Source organism: Urocitellus parryii, chromosome 13, assembly GCF_045843805.1.
Source record: "Urocitellus parryii isolate mUroPar1 chromosome 13, mUroPar1.hap1, whole genome shotgun sequence".
NCBI lineage: Eukaryota > Metazoa > Chordata > Mammalia > Rodentia > Sciuridae > Urocitellus > Urocitellus parryii.
This window is the reverse complement of record NC_135543.1, coordinates 47,032,945-47,057,980: the sequence shown is the minus strand read 5'-3', so window position 1 is coordinate 47,057,980 and position 25,036 is coordinate 47,032,945. Positions and strand designations below refer to the sequence as shown.

The window sequence follows — 25,036 nt, the reverse complement described above, 5'->3', positions numbered from 1 at the left end:
CAGAGGCCCAGGCACACAGGCCATCTGGAAGTCGCAAGTTTATGAGCTGTATATACACAAGAACTTGTCCATAACCTGTGCATGCATCCCAGTATTATTTCAAAGAAAATAAAGCCAGGGGTCTGATACGATTCAAGTATAAAGGTAACACAACAAAGAACATTCATTGGTTTTCTGAATGCCAATATCATTTAAATTCTGCAGCTAAATTATGAATGAAGTTTTCACGGAAGCGTCTGAAGCGTGTTTCCCTAACAGTTTTGATGTCAGGTTTCTCCTGTAGTAGTTAATGCCTTAAACAGTGTGACATACTGAGGAATATATATTTGGTTTCTGTCCCTGGTTCCTGGCAAAGAGAACCTAAACACCATGTAATTTCCTGACTGATAAGGGTGCTAGGAGTATGTTTTGTCCTAATATTTGGTCTTTGACCCTGGTTCCTGACACAGAGCTCCTAAATTCCTGGGTGATAAGAGCATCCATCCTTTGTTCTAATGAGGTGACTCTTGATGGGCTCCCAGATACCTTCAGGGTGGGAGCTGGTCACCAGAAAGACTAAGCCATGATGAGAAGCTTAGACCTTTCAGCCCCACTCCCATCCTCTGGGGAGAAGGGCCAGAGATTGAGTTGCCCATGTGGCAAAGCCTCCATAAAATTTCCTAAAAGAGTTTTGAGAGCTTCCAGGCTGGTGATACACCAATATGGTGGGAGGGTGTTGTATCCTATGTCCATGAAGACAATAATTCCTGGGCTTGGGACTCCTTGAGACCTAACCCTATGCACCTCTTCATCTGGTTGTTCATCAGTATCCTTTATCACATCCTTTTAAATAAACATAAGTCAGTGTTTCCCAGAATTCTGTGAGCCATCATAGCAAATTCTGGCACCCAACGAGAAGCTTGTCAGACCCGGCTTCTAGTCAAGGGTCAAAAGTGGGGGGAATCTGAGTATTTGATACTTGTAATTAATGCCTAAAGTGAAGGGCAGCCTTTTGGGACAGTCTTTCCAGATAACATCAGAATTGAACTGAAATGAACTACAGGATACCTAGTTGGTATCCCGAGGGTTGGAAAATTAGTTGGTATAGGAAAATCTGCCCCCCATGTATTGGTTTTCAGAAGTTTTAGTATGAATAGAGAAAATGGAGTATTTTCTCCAATTAGGCCATGAAACAAGATATTTACTCCTCATTTGTTCAGTGGAATGTTTCTCCAGGTTTCTTTTTTATAACCAGCCTCTAAATAATGAGAATAGCCACCACCCACAAACACCCACTGTATGCTGCACACTTGGTGTTTTATACATACCTGGTTTCTTTTTCTTTTTGTGGTGCTGGGGATCTGAACCCAGGACCTTTGCATGTGAGGCAAGCACTCTACCAGATAAGCTATACAAATCCCCACTCCCTATATGCCTTGTTTCTAATCTGTATGATAATCCTGCAAGAGATGTAGGATTTGCTCTAGCTTGGAGGTATAGACACGAAGGCCCAGAGGTTCCAGATTTGGTGACGAGTCAGATCTATCTCCAGCTCAAGCCTGCAACCTCATACTTCATAGGAGCAACTTGTCAAATGGACCATTTTCTTCTGAATGCTTATTAATACCCTCTTCTCCACAACTGGCTGAGTTGCATCCAAGGGAGAATTTTGATGAATCAGAGGAAAATTGAAGACTAAATACATCTGCACTGTTGTCTTTGGACATCTCCTCCAACAAGACTGTGGAGGAAGGTTACCTGGAACACTGATACTTCTTCCCATATCCACGAGGTACCAAAACCCATTCTTGGCCTCAGTCATTGCCCTCGATAAATCAATAACATGTTTATTGGAAAGTTCATACAGTCATTGGGCACCGCATCATCTACGTTCTTCAGCTTCTCACACAGTTATAGAATCTGGAAGGCCCTTGGCAGGAACTGCCGTGAAATAACTGCTCTTGGGGCTGGGGATGTGGCTCAAGTGGTAGCGCGCTCGCCTGGCATGCGTGCGGCCCGGGTTCGATCCTCAGCACCACATACCAACAAAGATGTTGTGTCGGCCGAGAACTAAAAAATAAATATTAAAATTCTCTCTCTCTCTCTCTCTTTCTCTCTCTCTCTCGTTTTCTCTTAAAAAAAAAAGAAAAAAGAAAAAAAGAAATAACTGCTCTTCCTCCTTCCTCCACAGTGTCAGAAGTCCAGACACAAAAATGGTCCTGTTTGGGTCTATGCTTGGACAGTGTCAGGGGTTGTGGTGCTAATTGCTAATCACCAAGGGAAGGGCAGGCCTCAGCCAGGAAGACAGGTGGAAGACAGAACCCTGGCAGGAAGTAGCAAAGTCCTCTTGGCCTTTTCTTATAGGGAGACGGTGTCCTAAATGGGTGGCTCTGGGGTACAAAGGTTGAAATAGCCTCTTACATAGGAAGTGTGCCAGGGATTGGTTGATCCCAGTGTATAAAGCTCTTCTTTTCTTCTTCTTTTAAAAATTCTTAATGTATTAGTGAATACATATTAGCCTAACTTTCTGTGCTACTTAGCTTGAGGGATCCAGGATAGGACCACATCCTTTTCTCCTGGTACTCAGAAACCAAACTGGAAACTGGCATGAAGTTGGCATTTAGGAAATATCGGGATTAAGGGTAGGAGAAAGTCATATTTTGCAAGATGCTTTATGGAGCTGTATATTTATTCCTTGTTGAGTTTATTTCTTCACCTAATATCCCTCAGCTTTTAGTGAAATATTATTTAAATGTTATATCTAATCCCAGATGTCCTGGGGAAATTATGCAAGAAAAAAATAGATAAAAAGGTTATCTATGCTAAATTGTAAAAGGGGACATAATGGCCCTTCCCCCATCCTCTTCCACCTCCCCATTCTCCCAGGGCAACAGAAGTGATCCTAATTCCCCATAGGGCAGGTAAACTTCTAGAAGAGCAGGAACATTGAGGACCATCTCTTGGACAGTCCCCGTTTCTAGTCTCAGCCTCTTTTACTGGATTGAGGAAAGCAGCAGGTTTCTTGGGGCACCAGGCCTATATTTTAGATTTAAGAGTCTGTTGTATGGTTTAGTAGTGGGTAGCAGTCTGCACTTTGGTGGAACACACAGTAAAATAATCCGATCTGAACTGGAGCTGACAGCTAGAGTTTCTCATGGTCTTGTCTGTCTGCTGGCACCAGTGAAAACTACAGAAACCTAGAACCTAAAACATCCTGGCTGTTCTTAAGGTGCACCTTCTGTATTTTACATTTTTCTAATAGCTATCCAGTTAATGCCAGATACTCTGGTGCTAATTACATAATTTATATTATCAGTAATCTTCATAATTCTTCAAGGTAAAATATTGCTAAACCTACATTTACAGATAAAGCTACCAACACATAAAACTTATAATTCGCCCAGGTTGGAGCAAGGTCACATGCTGGTAAGGGTCTATGTTGGCCCTGGAACCAGGGTTTGCCTGAATCTAAAACCTTATTTTCCACTATATCAAAAACATATGAGGGTTGTCCACTACCATCTATAAGGAAATTTTCAGACATTTTGGTTACTGAATTATTTAAGGGTTACTGATTACTTGCAGTTTCTTTCTTCTTTTTTCTCCCCCAAAGGACCCCTAGCCCTGCATATGCCAATCTAAACAGTTCTTGCATTTTTGAGTTCATGCATGCAAAGTATGTTTTCAGATTGGGACTGAAAACTTGAAAGGAGCAATATGAAAGTGAAGGGGACTTGGCAGTAAAGAATTATATTTCAAGTTCTAGTTCTCCATACCTATATTACTCAGGGAATTTGTATGCAAAGTTTGTGTTAGCTTTCAGTCACTATAATAAATACCTAAGACATCAATTTATAAAGAGAATAGATTTACATTGGCTCATAGTTTTATAGATTTCCATCCATGATTGGTTGGCTCCATTGCTTTTGGGCCGGGGTAAGGAAGGATATCATGGTGGGAGCATGAGGTAGGGCAAAACTGCTCACCTCATGGCTGGAAAGACAATAAGAGAAAGGACAGGGTTGGGGTATAGCTTAGAGATTCAGCATTTTCCTAGCATGCACATGCATGATGCCCTTGGGTTCATGCCCAGTACAGAAAGAAAGAAAGAAAGAAAGAGAAAAAGGAAGGGACCAGGGAGGGACCCGTATTCTTCTTCAGGGACATGTCCCCAATGACCTAATTTCCTCCCACTAGGCTGCACCTCATAAAAGGTCTACTACCTCCCAATGGTGCCTCCCTGAAGAGCAATATTTTGATACTCCATGGGCCTTTGTGGAACAATCTAAACTCTAGCTAACTGCCTCTTCTTGCCTCTTTTATCTCCCAGGTCAGCTCAAATCCTGGCTTTTGTTTAACACCCTCCCCTACAGGTATCAGCTCAAATTAAAAGCTCCTTTTCCATATTCTGATAACATACTGCTCACTTGACACTTTAATCAGAGTTGACTTTGTACTTTCCTTTAAATGTGTCCTGAGCTTTTGTTTTCTACTATTTCAGCTATCAAAGGTACCAGGGCTTAAGGCCACCCTTCTTTTATCCCTTTGTCACAGATGGTACTGTAATCATAGGAATAGCTCAATAATACTTGATTGACTAATTAATAGTTGGAAAATAAATGAATTTGGGATAATTCAGGGACTAAGTAGGTTAGGATAGTAGAAATAACAAGTGACATTTTTAAAGTAAGGTTTACAAAACATTCCTCATGTAGTCTCATTTTTTTTTCTCAACAGTAACCCAGAGAGGAAACTCAATGAGATTAAGTGACTCTCAAAACCCAGACCCTCTTACCTTAAAGCTTGTATTATTTCCATTATTGTTGCTTCCTAAGGCTGACTATACAATGACGTCTAGAGACTGCCCCTTCCTGCAGAACATCCTTACCAGCAGAGGGCGCAAGAATGTAAAAGGGTCTTGGAATGGGTCCGGTTTGTATGCTGGCCCAGCCACTCTGGTCTACTTGACCAGGGGCAAATTATTCATTTTTTTTTTTTTTAGCCTTCTCTTTAAAATATTAATGATAATGCTCTCTCCATCATCACAGGGCGGTCATAAGACAATAAATCACAACTTTTATGTACTTCATAAGGGATCATAGAGGCCTGAGGTAAAACAGACATTGATTCTTATTTAATGCTTTAATAAATATTTGAAATTAGTTTGCATACTTAACACTTAAAAAAAAGAGTTTCATCAAGTGGGTAAAGTAATGGAGATTAATGAAAAATTTTAACAGCCAGCAAGAATTCGAGGAAGCAGTTTTCTGGATTAAAATGATAAGTGACTGGCCCCAGCAACTATTTAACTTAAGAAAATAATATTGCATGGTAGCAAGACTTATCATTTCTCATCATCACTCTCTTCATAATAGCAAAAGTAGAAATACCAACTTATTAAATGCACAGGTTTATAACTTATAGTTTCTCCTCAAACTGAATACTGTGTAGCCATTAAAGCAATGCTCTAGGAGAATATTCTAAATGGAAAGATGATGAGGACCAGGAAGCAAAACCCACATGATACAAACAGCCTGATTTGATTTTGTTTAAAAAAGATACAAGAGGATAGGAAAGTCAGCAGAATACAACAGACACTAGTATGGCAGTATGTAAAAACGTAGATGTATAACCGATGTGATTCTGCAATCTGTATGGGGGGGGATGGGAGTTCATAACCCACTTGAATCAAATGTATGAAATATGTCAAGAGCTATGTAATGTTTTGAACAACTAATAATAAAAAAATAAAAAGATACACAAGACAAGTCAAAATATTAAGGTATTTTAATGGATGAGATTGTTGATTTTTGTTCCTCTCTGCTTAACATTTTGTAATATAGAAAGTTCTTTCTTTTATAGAAGCAGAGTTGAAGTCCTTCATTAAATACTGCCTGCTAGCACAATCAGGCCAGTAGTTATGTAAATTACGTCAACTGTAATAAAGAGACTTGGATGTTTCAAGGTAAATAAAGTAATTAAAATCCTGATGAAATTTCCCCAAGTTGATCACCAAGCTTTGACTTAGCTGCTGTAAGAATGCAGTAAATAGACACCAAGCTCCACTTTTTCAAAAGGCCTAAAAAGGCAGAAAATATGAACAATTGTTCATGTTCATGTAAAAAGCCATGTGACCTGTGTGTCCCAGAGCAAATGTAACCTGAAACACACCCTATCTCCTACTCAAGGCTGGCTGCACATCTCTGGACAGTGTGTTTGCTCTCCATTACTTAATTTACTTTCCTGAACTTGAAATGGAGTGGAATTTCAATGTAGAGTTACCCATTAGCTCCAGGGCTAAATTTAAACCTTTAATTAAATTAATCTGTTGATTTTAAGCACATTACTTCTCCCTCAGAGAAGTGAAGCAAGTTTTTTAGGTGTCCCAGAGTTTAATTCAGTGTGACAGTTGTTCTTTACTGCATTTGGGAGGTCACTCAAACTGCCTATAGAAATCCCCCCCACGATTTTTGATTGCTTCAGGCGATGGCTCCACCCCCATCCTCACTGGTTGGAGTTGGGGTTGGGGCTGCGACACCTCCTAGATTAGGAGCCACCCCTCTGGAAGGGTCATAGCGTCCTTGGCAAATAACCCACATCTCAAGAAGACAAGATAGGCGTCAAACGGATGTTTATGAAATAAGTGCCAGAGTAGCCATCCATATTGGTCCTGGCTTATGGGGGTGGAAAAGATCATAATCCTCAAACATTTGCAAGGCGACAAGGAGAAAGGAGACTGTTTTAGCCCGTCTCAGTCTCTATAGAAAACCAATCACATTTTAGGGCCAAAGTGAAAATTTATGTTAGTCTTTACTCAGGGAGATGAAAAGTTCCAGCAGTATGAAATAGGGGTGCGGGGGTGTAAATCAGTTCGATCACACGGAAAATGTGCGTGCTCCTCAGCGCATATCTTCATCTTGGGGTCGCTCCCCTGGCCTGCGGATGAATAAGAGACACCTCAGTGGTTAGCTACGCTTTCGGGTGGGGCTGCGGACCTACGGGTATAACTATTAATAAGAATTATTGATCGGGTCCAACAGTAAGGCAGGGTCCAGTTAAATTGTCCAAATCTCTGTGTCGCTCCAAATAACTCTCCTGCAGAATCATAAGTCTCCCTGGAGCACATCCCCACGCTGTGACTCACAGGTTCTGTTTGCACCCCCAATTCTCAGAGCTAGCATGCCGGGGTAACGTGCTCGCCTCCCGCACCTGGCTTCTGCGCGCCCCGGGAGCCACCAACTCTCCCAGCAGGCAGCTGGGACGACCTGCACAGCCCCGCCACGCGCCAGCTCTCCCTTCCTCCTCTTCCTCCTCCTCCTCTGGCCCCTTAGCCTCCCGCCGCCTGCCTCAGCGGCCGCCGCCTGCGGCTTTGTTTTCTTCCCAGGTTTCATTCCCCACACGTGATACTGTGTTATTGCTTCGGAGCGTGAGCGCGGGGCGCGCGCACCTATAAATACGAACACCGGGCCCGGGAGCCGGACCAGCCAGGCGACCCGCGGACGGGCGGACAGCCAGCGAGCCAGCAGCAGCAGCAGCAGCAGCAGCAGCAGCAACCGCCGCCGCCGCACCAGCACGAGTGAGGGAGGCGCGCCTGTGGGTCGGCGGCGCCCCCCGCCCGAGCACCGAGGGGAGAGCATGGCCCGCCCGCGGGGGGGCTGGGCCGCCGCGCACGCCGCCTGCGCCCCGCGCCCTACCCAGCCCGGGTCGCCGCGGCTCCCGCCAGCCGCTTAGCATTCGGCGCCGCTCGCTTCTCCGGGCATCGCGGAACTAACGCCGCAGACGGACACAATGGCGGCGGCGACCGCCACCGCCGGCACAGCCGCCTGCAGTAGCGGCGGCAGCGGCGGCACCGACGCCGCGGGCACCAGCGGGTTGCAGCCGCCGCTACCGCAGCCCCAGTCCGCGGCCGCCGCACCGGCCCAGCGGCCGCCCGAACCCCCCCGGAAGCCGCGCATGGACCCACGGCGCCGCCAGGCTGCCCTCTCCTTCCTCACCAACATCTCGCTGGACGGACGGCCGCCGCTGCAGGAGGAGGAGTGGGGCGGCGGCGAGGAGAGCGGAGCAGCTAAGCCCGGAGCGGGCAGCGCTTACGGCGCTAGGACTCGGCTCAGCCTACTGGCCGCCGGCTGCAGCGCGCTCGCCGCACCGGGCACAGCGGCCGCGGCGTTGGCTACTGGGTCTAGCCCCTTCCCACTGCAGCCTTCGCTGCTGCCGCCCCTGGCTCCGGGCGGCCACGCGACCCTGCCTGGCCCCGGGGCGTCGCGGGCGCTCGCTAGCCCTCTGGGCGCGGGCCGGACGTCGGGGGAGCTTTTGCAAACGTCCAGGTCGGCGCCTCTAGCCGCCTGTTCTCAACTGCAGCTGCTGGATGGGCCCGGGAGTGCCGAGCAGGAGGAGTTGGAGGAGGACGATGCCTTTACCACCGTGCAGGTGCCGGCAGCCGCCTTCTTGAGCTCCGGGACCCCCGGGAGTGGGAGCGGCAGTCGGGGCCGTCTCAACTCGTTCACTCAGGGAATCCTGCCCATCGCCTTCTCCAGGCAGATCTCACAAAACTACTGCTCCCTGGAGCAGTCGGGTCAGAGCGGCAGCACCAGCGCCTATGAGCAGCTGCAGAGGTCTCGGTGAGTACCCTGGACGCTACACGCGCCCTGCTCTGCGTCGCTGTCCACCCCCCGGCACGCCCTTCCTCCGGGTAGTCTCTAGACTGTACTGCACGCACTGGTAGCTCCCACTTTCCCGCGTCCATTTGGATCCAAGGCTTCTGGCCTGAATTCCAAACCATTTGGGGCACGCGAAAGAGGAAGAGAGTCCAGGGGGTGTGTGGTCACACGTGTGTTTGTGAACCTGGCACTTGCAGAGCAGGAGCACCCTGCTAATGTCACGGCACGGGAGTTGGGAGTTGCAGGAACCCATTAAAAAGGGGCTCCCGAACCTCACAGTACTAGGAGATCCTGACTTCCTGGAACCCGGTTCAGACCCGGAGGTGCGATCCTCCAGCTGGGCTGGCAGCCGGCGGTCGCAGCGTGGTGCGGTGGGTGGGGCTCGCGGCTGCGCGGCGCGCGGGAGCCTGAACTAGTAGCAGACACGCGAGAACCTTCCAAAGTTCCTGAGTTCAGTGTTGCTGTGGTAGGGGGACACTTGGCGTTTTCTTTTTGCTTTCCTAAGAAGTGGGAAGTCTTTACATTCCCTTGAGCCCCCGTACCCCATTCCAGGATGAATTTGCTTGAGTTAGTTAAGAGCTTATTTTACCTGCAGGCAAACTAGCAAAACCACGAAATGTTTCTTATTTACTTATTCAGGAAATGGCAGGAGCTTGTTACCATATGCAAGGGACCGTCTGTTAGATTTGTGTGGGATTTGGAGTTTGGGGAGCAGCGGGAGTGGGGAGCAACTGGCGAGATTTATGCCTATTCCCTGGGAGGCTCTGATCTTAAGTCAATCTACTGTGAAGTAAGTTACATCATAGACTCCACCTGGGTTCGGTTGATTTAGCAGTTGATTTAGCCTCAGTTTACCCTTCAGGGGTAGACCCTTGCCAAGATTCTGAAGGCATCAAGATGAGCTGGAAGAACATTCTCTATTACAGCCTGTCTCCTGTAATGCGCCTGTTTTGCTTTAGCCCAAGTAAGAAGGTAGCCTGTTGGAAAACTTCTTGTAATCAAGTCAAAGAACAAGCCGGCTCATCCAAAGTTGACTCTTGGCGGTGGATGAAATCAGGCCGGTGCTGATGTGTAGATTGCAGTTCAAGTGCCTGTAGGCTCAAGGGCCAGGGGTGTGGAGTCTGGGAAGCAACCTTGTGATTGCATGGATGAATTAATGACACTGGGCACAGGTGACAGTCTGCTTCTGGCATTTCTTGTTAGAGCATGCATCTCCCCAGTAGCGGGTGAGTGTGTGGGAGGGGAATCCCTTTCTGGGCAAGTAGTGCACACTCAGCAGTTTCTGGGTTGCCCTGTATTACTGCTTGACATTGCACACCGGCTCATAATTCTGGAGTTTGAGCCCAAGCCCAGCAGTCAGTGGGTCATGACAGGAATTATAATAAACATGCGTGTTATTTTAAGCCAGTGTGCAAGGGCTGGCCTGTGTCACCTGGTAGACAGATGTGTTCCCTGTGCTGCAAACAGCTGGAGATCGGATTACCTCTTGCTCTTTCTCTAAGCAGCTAATTTCAGGGGATATGGATTATCTTGGGTTGTTATTTCTGAGCCAAAGAACATCCACAATTTACTCTTTAATCCCATCTCTGTGAACCTTTAGGATGTTTTTCTTGATCCCTCGCACTTCAACACATTAAGATGAGTTAGTATTAAGATGCATCCTTACCTGTCAATCATGTTCATCTTACTATATCTGAATAGTCCACATCTGGCAACTTGATAGGCACTTTTAAAATGACAACTGTCAACAGAAACAGTATCAAATTTGATGTGCCAGCAAGGGAGGAGGTAGGGAAAATTAATTTGAGAAGAGGCCTTTTAAGCCAGCCCAACCTGGCTGAGGAATGGGGTCAAATGTGGCATATCCTAGGACATGTACTGTTTTTCAGACCATTGTCTGAAGTATACTGCTTTTATGATTTCTGAAGTGTACTTTCACCTGGTTTAAAGTACAAACTTATTTGAATAAGGCACAGGTGGGGCCTGTTTTCGGGGCTTCCCTTCCCTTCCCTTCCCTCCCCTCCCTTCCCAGTGAGCTCCCTTTCAGAAGCCAGCCTGTGTGCTTCTGTATACTGCTTTACCTGGATGTCATTTGCCAATGAAATTAGATTTGTCTTGGGTTCTTTTCTAGCTGAATTCCATAGAACTTTTCTGCTCCAAAGTTGAGGTCCCAGATCTCAGCCTCACCAGGAGCTCTTAAAAATGCAAACTCCTCAGCCCCACCCTCACCTGCTTCAACCCAAATCTACATTTTAACCGGAACCCCAGGGGATTCATTTACAAATTAAATTGCGGGAAGCACTGCTTAGTCTTTAAACCAGTCCAAGGAATTAAAACCGATCGGGGTGAATTGCTTGAACTTCCAAACTTTGAAATACAACAGGGAGGAAGATTTCCATGCCTAAGCTTAGGCATGAGTGTGTGCTCAGTGAAGAGAGGTGAAGATTTCTGTATGCTGATCCTTGATATCTATCACATTTGACCCTTACAGCCACCTGTGAGTTCTTTCACAGGTGAGGAGACCGTGGCCCAGCTACTAAGAGGCACTTAAGATAATGGGTGGACCCCATTTGGGCCAGGATAGGAACCTGAGTTTTTTTTTTTTTTAATTAATTTTACAGTATAATGCATTTTGACATAGGGAACCTGAGTTTTTGACATCCAAGCCTGACATCTTTTCCCTAAGGCACTCAACCCTTGTCACCCTGCCTTGCACACAGTAAGGCCACCTATCATGTTTGAGCTGCTGACTGTAAATGTCCGGGATACAGCTTGCAGGTCACTTTGGTGTGATTTGATATCGCAGGTTACCGGTTACCTTGACGAGTCCTGCTTCCTCAAATGTTGAAGTATAACACCAGAGAAGCACACCAAGCCTAGAGTAGAAAGTAAGAAACTTGATTAAAGGAGAGTAAAACAGACGTCTCCCGGGTGGAAGAAGGGGACAGACCCAAAGATGGAATCTGTGGGATGAGGAAGTCCTGTCGCTTTTATATGTCTAAAGTTTTCCTTGTTCTCCATTCTTCTCCCTTGTTTATTTCCCCTCATCCTGCAGAGTGACTGGGGCATGTGGATGGCATGGCAGGGGGTGGGGGTGTGTGCAGGTGCAGGTGGGCTGGAAGGGCCTAGGTGGAGTTGTTGGCTGGAAGGGAGCATCAGCCCAGGGGCGTTGGTTAGCAGCTCCCTGTCTGCTCTGGAGTTGCTCCATTTACAACCTTTCTGGGAGGGGGAGTATCTAAGGGCTCTGGAGACTTGAGGATCATTCCAGTCTCCCAGGGGCTGTTTCCAATCCGGGCTCAAATGGGACTCTATTTTCTCCATCAGACCCGATTTAACTAGCTACCCTGACTACCTGTCTTTATATCTGGCTTGTACCTCCTTTAGTGATTCCTGGCAAGTTTTGCCTCTTCGTTTGGGTCCCCCGTTTTTGCTGCTGCGTCTTAGGCTCTGTTCTGTTGGACTGTGGCCTGGGGATCCTGCACTGGGGTGTGCAGAGGCACCCCTGTTGGGTTTCCTCTCTGCTGGAGCAGTGAGACTCCCACCAGGAGGGTGTTAATGGGTGAAAGGGAGCGTAAACCTAGAAGGTGTCTTAAGGCTTCTCTTACTTTAAAAACTTCACCCAGGCAGCCGCTGGCAGCAATCCTGATTACTCCATTTCCTGGAGCTTCTGATGGCCACACAGCTGCCCAGCAGCCGTCTCCAGCCCAGGTAGAAGCTCTGTGCCTGCCAGAAGGGTGGCTTGGTGACTGGGGTAGTCCTTAGAAATGGCGAGCGTCTTTTACCTTTTCTGAACACCTGAGTTTGAATCATGCTACGTGGAGAGTTGGGCCCTCCATGGGAGGAGGGAACAAGGTGCAGAGGAGCCCCTTGGCCTGGGTCCCAGTGCTGTGGCCAGGGCAGCCTTTCCATCCCAGGCAGGTTAATTAGCCCTTCTCCTCCGAGAGCCTGGGAGATGGCTTGGGCCCTTTAAACTAGATGCCGGTGGCAATGACATTTGTTGTGGAACGCAGACTTTGAGTGTGGGCAGGGGGTGCTAAAAGCTTCCAGAGGCTAGTCAAATGTTAATGTATTTAGGATGGGGGGGAGGGGGGTCCCTTCAATGGCACATTCTTCTTTTTGATAGTTCCAGGCTCTGTGGAGGGAGGCTTATCCTGTGCTGATTTGTTCCTATTGTAAGGCTGAGGAAACTGGAGCTCAGATGTGTTAAGTCATTTGCTCAAGGTCACTCAGCCCTGCTCGCTTGAGTTCTGGCTCTTTCCTGACTGCTTACCCTGGCCACTTAGGGCTTCTGCCCCTCCTTTGTGCACCGCCCCTCTTGGGGTGGAAACTGGGCTCTGGCTGTAAACTAATGTCAGTGTCTGGCCTGAAAAGAAAAATGCGACCGGACCAGTAGTTGAGAATCAGCGAGTGGGAAGGGAGATGGTCATTCTTCCTTAACTTTGTCACCACCTGGCCATGTGACTTTGATCTCCCTAGCTTATTGCTTAAGTTGTCTTTGAGCCATTTTCCCAGCCGCAGTTACAGAAGCCCAGGCTGCACGCAGTCTCAGGCCCGGCCCCGCTCTGGTCAGGACACTTTCCAAAGTCTGTGCCTGGTTTGTGCTTGGCTGGGAGTTAGGCCGTCAACTGGTGGCCCTAGCTGCTGGCAGAGGCATCCCGGTCCCCGCCCACTCCCCTGTCCTTGTCCTCCTAGAGCCTGTGATGTTGTGGGTGAGCTCAGGAGGCAGAATAAACGAGCAGCCTGTTCCGTGCTGGCAAGTGCCCAGTGAGGGCAGTGAGTTCAAGGGTGACCCTTTGCTCTCTGGAAGGGTGGGGCAGCCTGCAGGGCTCTGTACACTGTCCCACAGCTGGCCTGGGAGCTTCCCTCATGCCTGGAGATTGTTAGGTTGTGGATGGGGCTGAGGACAGGAGGCTTTGAGCAGAATGGGAAGAACTGGTGGGTGAGGTGGTGACCTCATGTGGGACAGAGACTTGGGAACCCTACCTTCTGGGCCAGGTGGGTTCTTAGGAACCCTGGTGGAATTAAAGGATTGGGACAGATGAATCTGTCTTCTTTTCCTGATCTAGCATTCCTGTGGCCCACTGCAGGGCCTGGGACACGTTTAGCATGGGGACATGTGGGAAATTGAACTCTAGGCGCCAAGCAGCTGTGTGTCTGTTCCACAGCACTGGTCTCAGAATGCGCATGAATGAATGAATGAATGAATGAATGAGTGGAGTAGAGGGAACTGGAGTAGCTGTAGGTCTCCTAGCTGGACAAGAACTTAGGGCCATCCAAGCTGGAAGCCACCTTGCCTGACAAGGTGGTCAGTTCCCCAGTCAACACTCCATTCCCCTGGGCGGAAGTGATCTCTATAACTTAGTTGCTAAAGAGCCTTAAGTTCACAAAGCACTTTTGTAGACATTGATTTCAGCCCCAGAAGGCAGGAGTTCAAGGTCACGCAGTGGACTAGGGGTGGCATTAGGTGCTTTGTTATCTGTCAGGTATGTAGTAGAGGAAATTCTACTAATGAGACTTAATGCCTTGCATCATTTATTCATTCAACAAAACTGGAACATAATGAGTATCAATTATGAGGCATCACTGTGCGTAGGAGATAGGGACATAAAACCGGGTCCCTGACTGTGTTGGGTAAGCAAACAAGTATTTAGCACAGTGATGAGTGTTTGGTTAGAGGTGAACTTGGTGTTTGAGCCCCCACAGAGTGGGACTCTTCTGACCCTCCCCTATGGGAGGCCTTGCAAATGGCCTAGGACACAGTATTTTTATTTAACAAACATGGGACAGGCATTATTCTAACACTTTATAGGGACTGAATTCATATATAGCACCCTGTTTCAAAGCACAGAGAAGTTAAGTAACTTACCCAAGTTCTCTCAGTCTGAACGTGGGAAGTGGGTTGGCAGCCAGGCTCCAGAATTTGCGGTCTTGCCCACCTCACTTGGCTCTGTGGACTGCGGGCCACATTCACAAATGCTTGTTAAACTGGCTTCAGCTTATCCTGGCAGAAGTTGACCTAAATGACCTCAAAGGTCACCCCTACTCTGATTTCCTTATTCACATTTCTACCTCTCTGTCATTCAGGGAGGACCCAGAGGCAGGGCCAGGGTGGACAGGGATCACTGTGGCCACAGTAGTGAAATCCTGCCCAGTGCCTTCCTGTGCTTCCCCTCTTCAGCCGGATCCCGTCTCCTTTGTTGCTTCTTACTTCTGGCCCTGGCTTGTCAGGGTGTGGGGTCACCCTTGGGAGCACCAGCCTGGCCTACCCCAGGGTGGTGTGGGCTCTGCCCCTCATCCTGACCAGGTTCTCATCCATGAAATGGGAAGAATAACCCTGTCACCTTCCTGGGCCTCCGTATCTTCTCAGTGTCGCCTTTTCCCCAGGCCAGGGGTTGGCAAACGGTGGCCCTGTGGCTGTGTATACATAACACTTTCTTGGAAACTGCAGTGTCTACTTGTGTATGTGTCCTCTTTGGCTGTCTTTGTGCTCCCATGACAGAATTGAATAGTTGCAACTGAGACCACATGACCTGCAAAACTCTAAGCTATTCCCCCCCCTCTTGTCCCAGAAAAAGGGTGCCACCTCTGCCCTAGCCCAGTGCCCAAGAGGGGTGCAGGGCCCTGGGCCCCACTCTCACTGTCTTGGCCTGGACTTGTACCCTGGGGGATGAGGTCGCCTTCTAAGAGCTTCCTGGCTGCTTGACCCCTGTCAACCCTCCCTCCCCAGAAGGACCTTGCTGAGACCCATGTCTGATCTTGTCAGTCTTAAATTCCTTGTATTTCATTCAAGGCAGCCTTTGGCCCAGTGCCTAGTTTGCCAGTGACACCACTTCTCTTCCCCGATGTACTGTCCCCTGCTCCTTTGCACCCTTGCTGTCCTGTGTTGGCTTCTCCCTGGGGAGGGTCCCTGGCGCGGGTCCCTGGCGCCTTCCCACAGAATGCTCCCTCCTTTGATGAAGCTTCACTGAGCCCTGCACGCTGTCCTGGCTGACCTTGTCCAGCCCCTCTGCACTATACCAATTCCTCCTCCCAGCTCAGGGGCTTGGTGATTCAACAGCAGGGGGCTGGCTTCACCAAAATGGATCACCTGCCTCCCTCTGCAGAGCGACCACGACACCCAAACAAAACCCAGTTGTGTCAGTAGGGAAATCTGATTGCAAGACACCAGGCAAAACCTCTTATTTCTACAAGCCCCACTCCTCCTGGGGCTTTTATTTTCTCCCTGCAGCCACTCCTGCGCCTTTATTGGGTGAAACAGTCTATCTACCACCTTTTCCTCAGTTTCACAACTGACCTGAGCCGCCAAGTTGACTGTCCCCGTTCCTGGGATGAGGTGAGCCTCGCCTGCCTCTGGGTTTCAGCTGCAGGCAGTAGCATGCTTCAGCTGGACTTGATAGAGCTAAGGCCTCTGGGCTGCTTGGTGTCTTGAGTCTCACAGTGGGAGTGTTTACACCATGGGAATTGGCCAGCAGGCTTTTTATCCTGCTTCTAGAGAGCTGGCTTATTAGCATGTGCACCAGGGGCTGTGCCATACCCATCTTTTTGTCCCATTCTGCCCTCTGGGGCTGTGCAAATGTCACTGTCAAAAGGAAGCCTGTGACTTTCCCCCAGGGTCATTGGCCACCCATTTTTCCACCTCCTCAACAAACACCCTGCCCTCATCGGTCAGGTTTCAACTCTCATCCAATTTAAAACCCAAACTTTGGTGCAGATGCTAGAGCTGAAACAGACTGCCTTAGCATTACATGTTAAGAATCATAAAATCATTTAGTGTTGGTTTTTTTTTTTTTTAAACAAACTGTAATGCTGTGTTTTTATTTTTGTTTGGTTTTTAAGAGCCTTCAGGAACATATAATCAATCAATGTTTCCTGTTTTTTTTCCCCCCTCCCTCTTTGTTTGTGTTAGTAGTTTGGATAATTGCACACCAGTTTATATTTAACGAGGTTATCATTAATGTGGTTTGGGGTTTATTGCTGCACATTTAGTCACAAAGACAAAAGCTTGTAAAATAGAACATGCAATTGTTAGTGTTTGAGGACTTGTAATATTGCAATAAATTTGGGAGTATGTGAAAAAACCTAGTCTTGTCTCTGATTTATAGAATACTGTGTACTTAAATCTAAGGTACGTTTTGTGATAAATAGACTAAAATACCATTCAACAAGAGACTAATAAAATGTTTGAGAATGCCAAAGATTTCTGTGTGCTAAGCACATTGATTTTTATTTTAAAGCATTTTCCTCAATGACCCAATTATTTATGGAGGAAAATGTCTTTTTTGATAGTTTCAGGAAGGCAGGGATTAAAAGGAATGGAAGACAGGCAAAGTCTAAATAGAGTTTTTTGCTGAAAGACAAAAATTGGCGTGTTAATGGGGCTGATGATTGATCCAGAGTTGAAAATTAGTTCTCCAGGAAGTATTATTGAGTTGAATAAAAGTTTGCTTTTGGAGGGTGAATAGTGAAGAGGGCAGATGAGATTGCAAATGTCTAAAGTAATTGTGAGATTCAATTTATCTGTCACAAGATCATGAGGCCCTTGTGGTGATGCACCCTGTAATCCCAGCAGCTACGGAGGTGAGGCAGGAGGACCACAAGTTCAAGGCCAGTCTCAGATCTCAGCAACTTAGTGAGGCCAGAAGCAATTTAGTGAGACCCTGTCTTAAAATTAAAAGCCCTAGCGTATATAAGGCTCTGGATTCAATTCCCAGTACTGCAGGAGGGAGGGAGCAAAAACTAAAATCCATCACAAAATTATCCATCACAAAACTCATAATTGGTAATCCTGGTGCTTTAAAACTTACAAAGTGCTCTCACATTTATTTTTTTCATTAAGACATTTCAAAAAGGCAGTAGGATCACATCAATTAGAAAGTTGCTATATGTGGAAGAGCTGGAGGTTTTGTTTTTGGTTTAGTTTTTTTTGATACTGGGGATTGACCCCAGGGAGAATTAACCACTGAACCACATCTCCAGCCCTCTTTATTTTTTGAGACAGTGTCTCATTAAATTGCATTGCTAAGGGCCTCACTAAATTGCTAAAGCTGGCCTTGAACCTGTGATTCTCCTGCTTCAGCCTCCTGAGCCACCAGGACTGGCTGGAGCTGGAGGGTATTTTTTGTTTTGTTTTGTTTTGTTTGGGTACAGGGGATTGAACTCCAGTGGTGCTTAACCACTGAGCCACATCCCCAGCCCTTTTGTATTTTATTTAGAGACAGGGTCTCCCTGAGTTGCTTAGGGTCTCGCTAAGTTGCTGAAGCTGTCCCTGAACTAGCTATCTTCCTGTTCTCCTGTTTTAGCCTCCCAAGCTGCTGGGACACCTAACGGGTATCCAGCTGGAGTTTTTAAATCTGCATCTTCAGATTTTAAGTTGAGAGTTTAAAAACAAAAACTCTACCATAGTCATATCTTTTAAGAAAACCAAAGGTTCCTGTTGAGTGCTTTGAAAATTTATTCTCCTTCCTGCCCCAAATCTTCATTTATAAATCAGTTAAAAGAACAAAATTCTTAGGCCATTGTTCATGTCAGACCTATTGGCCAGAGTCAGTCAAGGTCATATGTTAAAGTACAAAGAAATACTGTGCCCGGGCAGATCAGCACCTTCTCATCAAGCCAGGATGCTGATTTTCACGTGATAACCTCTGGGCCAGGCCAGCAGGACCCTGGGCTGAGGTGAGCTGTGGAAAATTTTCCTAAGGATGGCAGCTGTCTGGATTATAGTTTGGTGTCAGTTCCTTCCCTAGGGGGTGGACTCTTGCTCCTTTCCTGCCCGCCTGCTGCAGAAGGGGAAAGACTGGCTTTGGAGCACAGAGGCTCTGACCCTGAGTAGCACCTTCTGGGCAACTTACTGAACCCCTTTGAGCCTCGTTGTCCTTATCTGTAGAGTGGGGATAAGAATTGTTGCCCTTTGGGGTGTCAAAGTGTTAAAATAAAAAAGCAGCATTCAGCACCTAGTGAGGTCTGCCCCATAGCGACTGAGCAAGTAAAGTCAGAGCTGGTATTTCCATTTGCCATGGAAGGTACCAGATTACACCCTGCACTTCTCTCAGGAAGCAGTTGAGAAGTTGGGTGGGGTCTTCCGAGATCATGGGGAGCTGATCTTCTGGAACCCTGAGTGTGTTGTTTTAGTTTCATAAATAGTAAAATCCGAGCCCTGAAGGAGAGCTGTAATCCTGCATGAGGTGCTGATTTTATCCCACCTAGCCTGTGGCCCTGACGGTTTCCATCACCAGAATCAAGCAAGGCTGGATGAATTCCCACGCCCGTCACTGTAGCTTTACAGCAGAGGAAGGATGAGGTGAAGAGTAACAGCTAGGGGCTGGGGATGTGGCTCAAGCAGTAGCATGCTCACCTGGCATGCGTGCGGCCCGGGTTCGATCCTCAGCACCACAAACAAACAAAGATGTTGTGTCCGCCAAGAACTAAAAAATAAATATTAAAAAAAAAATTCTCTCTCTCTCTCTCTCTCTTTAAAAAAAAAGAGAAACAGCTGGTCTTGCCTACACAGGCTCATACCTACACAGGCTCATAGAAGAGGCAGTCCTGCTAGGAGTGTCCCTGTCACCCCCAGTGGGGCACCTGTGAGAGCAAGGCAAAACTTCCTAGATAATTCCAGGAGGCTCACCTTTGCTCACCCCCTTTGCAGAAGCCACGGCCCTCATTCTGTGATCTGTGTGAATCTGCCCAACCCCCACTGCAGGATAACCCCCTTGGGAGTGAGGGCTCCTTGGGGGTCCCATGGGTAATGACCTCAACACATGGAGTCAGTGTTGAATGCTACTCCACCGGCATCTCACCTTTCCCCTCTGTCTTCCCTCCCTGTGCTCAGGTTCTTCTGCACGTGGCCCTCACCCTCTGCCTTTGCTCCCCTGGTTAAACGTAGCTAGGTCCTTGTCCAGGGCTCCCAGGAATAGCCGCTTTGGCTTTGGGTCAGCAGCGATTTCAGTATCTACTCTGCACATGCACCTGTGTGCCAGCTGGGGTGGCTTGGTCATCCAGAGAGGATGGAGCCCAGTGCCTGCTCCAAAGAGGAGACTGAAAGGGGGGCAGGGTAGGAGCTGAGAGGGGCATTCCTGAGGTGGGAGCCTGTGGCAGACTTAGAGATGACTTTTGAGGTGGGCCTACAGATGGGCTGTGACTTGGCCGTGGGTGCTTAATGTTTAAACGTGCCGGATACTCTGTTTAGAAGAGCGAGTTTCATTTCAGAAAGAGCATGTAGACTTTTGAGCAGGGACAGGTGTGACCAGAGCTGGGTTGTTAGAAGCTGGAGGCAGGTGCCGTGGTGGAAGGAAACCATAGTTGGCCCCATTGCTTTTGGGCCAGTGATGGGGCAGCACCCCAGGGTGGGAGCATGTGAACTGCTACATCACTGTCCGGAAGCAAAAGGAGGAGAGGCTGGGGTCCCACGGTCTCCTCTGAGGGCATCCCTCATGATGACCCCCCTCTTAAAAGTTCCACCACCCCCGAGTAGTGCCAAGCCTTGAACACAGGGGCCTTTGGGGGACATTCGATCCAGACTACAGCAAGTCCCAGTGCCAACCCTGAATTAGGGGGATGGGGATCTACGGATCTACAGGTGGCTGAGGCACCATAGAATTTTGCGGGGGGGGGGGACCCTAAAGTCTATACTGGATACTTCTGGTTTTAATTCTTTGATATGGCTATAGACCAGTAGTTCTGAGAATGCGCTCCCTGGTCCAGCAGTATCCGGGAACTTGTTAGCAATGCAGTTCCCAGACCCTACCTTGGACCTACAGCATCAGAAACCCCTGGAGGTGGGTCCAGCCATCTGTTTCATCCAGCTCTCAGGGTGTATCTGATGCCCATTCACGGTGGACACAGGCAGCTAGACAAAGCACCTAAGTTCCTCAAGCTTTCCTGTACCTTCTGAAAGATGGAAACAGTACCTGGTGTTTTTATTAGGAGATATACTTTAATTTTACTTCACGACATTCTAGCATAAATCAGTGGAAGTGACCTCCTAAGCCAGGCCCCGCTGAGAGCCCAGGTGACAGGGTGGAGGGTGTACATGACTGTGTAAGTTCATGGCTCCTTTTCTGTCTTCCCTGGGCCACGCTGTACATGTGGTGAACTTCTAGACTCAGCTCGGAGTTCCTTGCACCTTAGCTCTCCCTGGCAGCCCCCTCCTGTCTGGTGTTTCTCTGTTCCCTCATCTGTGTCTTAGAGCTTCTTACATTGACTTCTATTTTAAGGTCTTAGCAGTTTTGTTTTAAATAGTGAAACAGATTTGTTCAGTGCCTTCTACCCAGCCCTGAGGATCCGCGGGTGCATCAGAGAGATGGGGCCCTTGTTATCATGGATCTTGGTGTCTAGTCTGGGAGATGGGCTGTAAAAAGGCAATCAGAAAACGACAAGTCAAATACATTCCGGAGAGTGGTGGGGAGGGAATCACTGGGGTCGGAGAACATCTGGTGGATCCAGTGGCCGGGAAAGGCCTTTCTGAGGAAGATGAAGAAGCAGTTAAAGCCATCGAAAGATGAAACGCAGGTTTCAGGCACTGGGAACCATATGTTCCAGGGCCCTCGGATGTGAACATGCTTGATCTGTTTAGGAAGAACAACAAGAGTGGGGTTGGGGCACAGTGAATGTGGGGGAGCTGACACACACTATGAGAGTTCTCTCTTTATTAGAGGAAGCCCCTGCACAGTGCTACCCTGGGTAGCAGTGTGCTCTGGCTAGTGGTTTAAAATCCCACAGATGGCTGTGTGGAGACTGGATTGTGGATTTGGGGAGACATATTTGGGAGCCTTCTGCTTTGGGGGAGAGCATTCCGAGAGAGACAATAGTCTGGCCCAGGGCAGAGATCATGAGGGCTTGATGCGCTCCAGGGGTGGGTTGGTGGTGACCTTGGTCGTAGAGGAGTTGACTGGTCCCTGCCATCGTGAAGCTTAGATCCAAATGGAGAGAGACTCTTGAGCAATCATACTGCGATAGAAGGCTGCAGACATGGTTTATGTTACAGGTGGGGGCAGCCTTGACTCTGTTGGCCTGTGATATGTGCCATGTTGGTGGGTCAAGGAAGGCTTGCTTTGGGAGGTGACTGCTGAGCTGAGGTCTGAGGACAAACAGGCAGAGTTGATGAGAACTGGGTAGGTAGTCAGGAGGAGGAGCAGGTGAAGGAGACCGGGGCTAGGACTGCGGCGGATGGGAGGAGCAGCAAGTATGAGGAGGCCAGAGAGAGGCCATTTCAGTGGTCACTGAGACCACAGTGGTGGTGATGGAAGATCTGAGCAGAGTCAGCAGTCACAGGGCAATGGAATGGGTTTGGAGACAGATTGAGCATGGAGAACAGGGACAGAGGAGGGCATCGGAGACCTCTGGGTTTCTGGTGTGTAAACTGGATGGTGCGGCAGAGAGAAGAGGATGTGACATGATCCAGGGTTACGAGTTTTTAAAAATGCTACCTAGAGGAAAAAATTGTACAGTCTAGGATGACCCTTTTTCTTTTAATTGCCACAGCCCCCCGCCCCCCCAATCTTATGTCTTGCTGTCCTAACAGAAGGGCTTTATCTACAGATTAGAAGTATCTTTTTCTTCTTTCTGTGCTGGGGATTGAAACTCAGGGCTTTGAGCTTCATCCCCAGCCCCTATAAATAACTCTCTGATGATGTGCATATGGAGAGTTTCCTATTTCTCCCAAAGTTAAGAATGGTGTTTATGCTTAGAGGTCACCCCATATCCTATACTCATTTCTAACTTATTTGGCTTAAAAGTTCTAATAATACCTTTCAAAATAAATGTTGAATGTAACAGTTTTTTTTTTTTAAAGAATCGGATTTCATGCATCTAATCATAATGACATACAATTTCTGTGTATTACAGGAAAAAAAAAAATCCTTGTGCTGGGTCATTAGATTTCCTGAACAATTCCTAAGTCAGCCTGTACAGATTTTCAACTAATTGCCAGGTGCTGAAGTCTGAACCCTCTCAAATATGAGGGAGGATCTGTTCTCCAAGAGGAAAAAAAAAAAAAAAGATATCTTTGGTCAAGCACACAGTGGTTGCCTGTGGTAACTAAACCAGTTCCCAGCGTGTGGGAGAGGTGTTCTTGATCTGTGGTTCAGAGTCAAGTTGGTGTGGGCTCTGCATCACGGGCAGCAATTGAATATTTCTCTTGTTTTATTGGCTCTTTTCGTAATAATGGTGTGTTTATTAAATACTCATTTTATGAGCTGTGGAGCAATATGGAAATTGCTGCACATCTCATATCTACCCTTTCCTGGTTGGGTGGCTTTAGGAAGTTCCCTGAGCTCCCTAAGCTTCAGTTGTCTTATGAAGGGGGAGATGATATTTAATAATTGGACACCTCATAGTGTGACTGCAAAAAGCAAGTCTGATGATCTCGGTAAAGCACTTATTATAGTACCTGAAACTTAGTTCTCAGTATCTGATGTGATTATCATATCTCAGATACTCTTCTGGTGTTTTACAGATTTTGCAGGAGCTGATATCACCATGTAAATGAGGGACTTGAACTTGAGAGTGTGTCCTTTTCTCCCCAAGTCCTGGGGAGTCAGCAGGATTGGGATCCTGTCTAACTAAAGATCATGCCTCTGGGTTCTGTCACCCTTTGACACTTGTAACATTTTGTCTAAAATTTGGTGGCGGGCTGGGGATGTGGCTCAAGCGGTAGCGCGCTCGCCTGGCATGCGTGCAGCCCGGGTTCGATCCTCAGCACCACATACCAACAAAGATGTTGTGTCCGCCGAGAACTAAAAAATAAATATTAAAAACTCTCTCTCTCTCTCTAAAAAATAAAATAAGATAAAATAAAATTTGGTGGCTTTCCTGAGCAAAATAGGTTCTGCTCTAGAATCTGGGTGGTGTTTCCTGACACCTGTGCTCTTTGTCACTTGCACTGTCTAGGAATATATGCTGACGTTCTTGTCATTTACAACCCGGCCTGTGTTTGACTAAGGCTCTGCGTCGGTGGGAAGCTGCTGTGTGTACATGGGATGGTGAAACCAGATTTTTAAAATGGACCCTGTCTGCTACAAACGCAAGTGAATAATTGAGGCCAGGCAGACTGGGAGCAGTGGGAATGATATATTTCAATCCAGTCTTCCTGCAAACAGTTATTTCACAGAGCTGGAAAGAATTTAGCCTGCAGAGCTTAGTAAAGAGGTGCGACGTTCATTCTGCGTAATTTTAGTTCTTTTGGAGCCAGGAAAATAAAAGTCAAGACTGAAATATAAGGAAATGAATAAGATACGTGAAGGCTGGTGAAATCTGGCATAAAAAGAAATATTTACATGGGAGTTCAGCATCGATTTTTATATTGTCACAAATTAGTACCAGATGCCTGCATTTCAGACGGTCTCCCGAGCTGATCTGAGAGTGTGAGTTGGACAACAAGTCACGTTGCCATTTGGAGTGCCGATTGGTGTTTTAGAAGTTTTTCTTTCTTTTTTCTTTTTTTCAAAGGGAAAAGAATGTGTATTACAGACCCAGAAAAGAGAACTTTTATAAATGGCAATTAACAGAAGATGCCCAAGGGAGGAAGTCTCCAGTTTCTTTTTATAACCCTGGCAAAAGTAATTGAGGTGACATTTTATTAGCATTGGCATCTCCCGCGTGCACTGGGAGTGAGTTCAGCCTTGTGTAGCCATGTCCAGAGCTGGTCACTGAATTTCCGTTTTCCTTCAACCTCAGGGCAGAGGAGAAGTACAAGAGCATTTCTGTCTGGGGCTGCAGGGCCTCATGTGGGCTCCACCTGGCAGGATCCCAGAACCCTGGTGGGGTGGACCACATTTTCCCCTAGAGCTGAAAACAGTAGCTTTTTTCGTTTTTGAGTCTTAGGTTTGGACTGAACAGAATTTCCTTATCCTGTAGGCCCCTCTCTCTCTGGCCTTCAAATGACACGTGCAGTAAGTTGGGAATGGTCTGATGGCCATGTCTGCTCCTGGGATGCTCTCGAAGAGGTGTGGCCATGTGAGAATAGGCAGATTTCCCCTGGAAGTTGTCAGAGGCCACCTGGAGAGCTGGGAAAGTGGAGTCTATTCTGGCTCCAAACTTGGGATGCTGTCAGACTTCAGTGAGAAACTCTTTCGACACTCAGCCTAGAAAAGAGGATTATTGGTTGTGAGGATGTGGTTGGAGGATGATGGGGTGGAGTGAGCCACAAGAACAGAGAGGGGCCCACAGAGACCCCTCCAGCCTGCAGACACACCTTGGTATTGCCCACAGGGGCCGACGTGTGGGTATAGAACGAAGCTCATGTACATTGGAACAAAAGTTTGAGAGCTGCTGACACTGTGTTCTGGGCAGATACTGGCCAGTGGCTTCCTGAATGTGGACAGGAGACCCAGAGATTAGAGGCCACTAAGACTGTGGGTTTCAGTACTTTTACCTCCTCGTCAGAGCCAGGATTCTGGACGTCA

At 47.6% G+C, this 25,036-nt stretch overlaps 1 protein-coding gene across 1 annotated transcript in view; it reads left to right on the top strand.

Moving 5' to 3' along the window:
• The first annotated feature begins 7,767 nt into the window (after positions 1-7,767).
• Cables1 (Cdk5 and Abl enzyme substrate 1) overlaps positions 7,768-25,036 on the top strand; it is a 104,788-nt gene continuing 87,519 nt past the window's right edge. The window contains exon 1 of the mRNA XM_026388063.2: positions 7,768-8,597. Within this exon, the coding sequence (XP_026243848.2) occupies positions 7,768-8,597 (830 nt within the window). The remainder of the gene's footprint in view (positions 8,598-25,036) is intronic.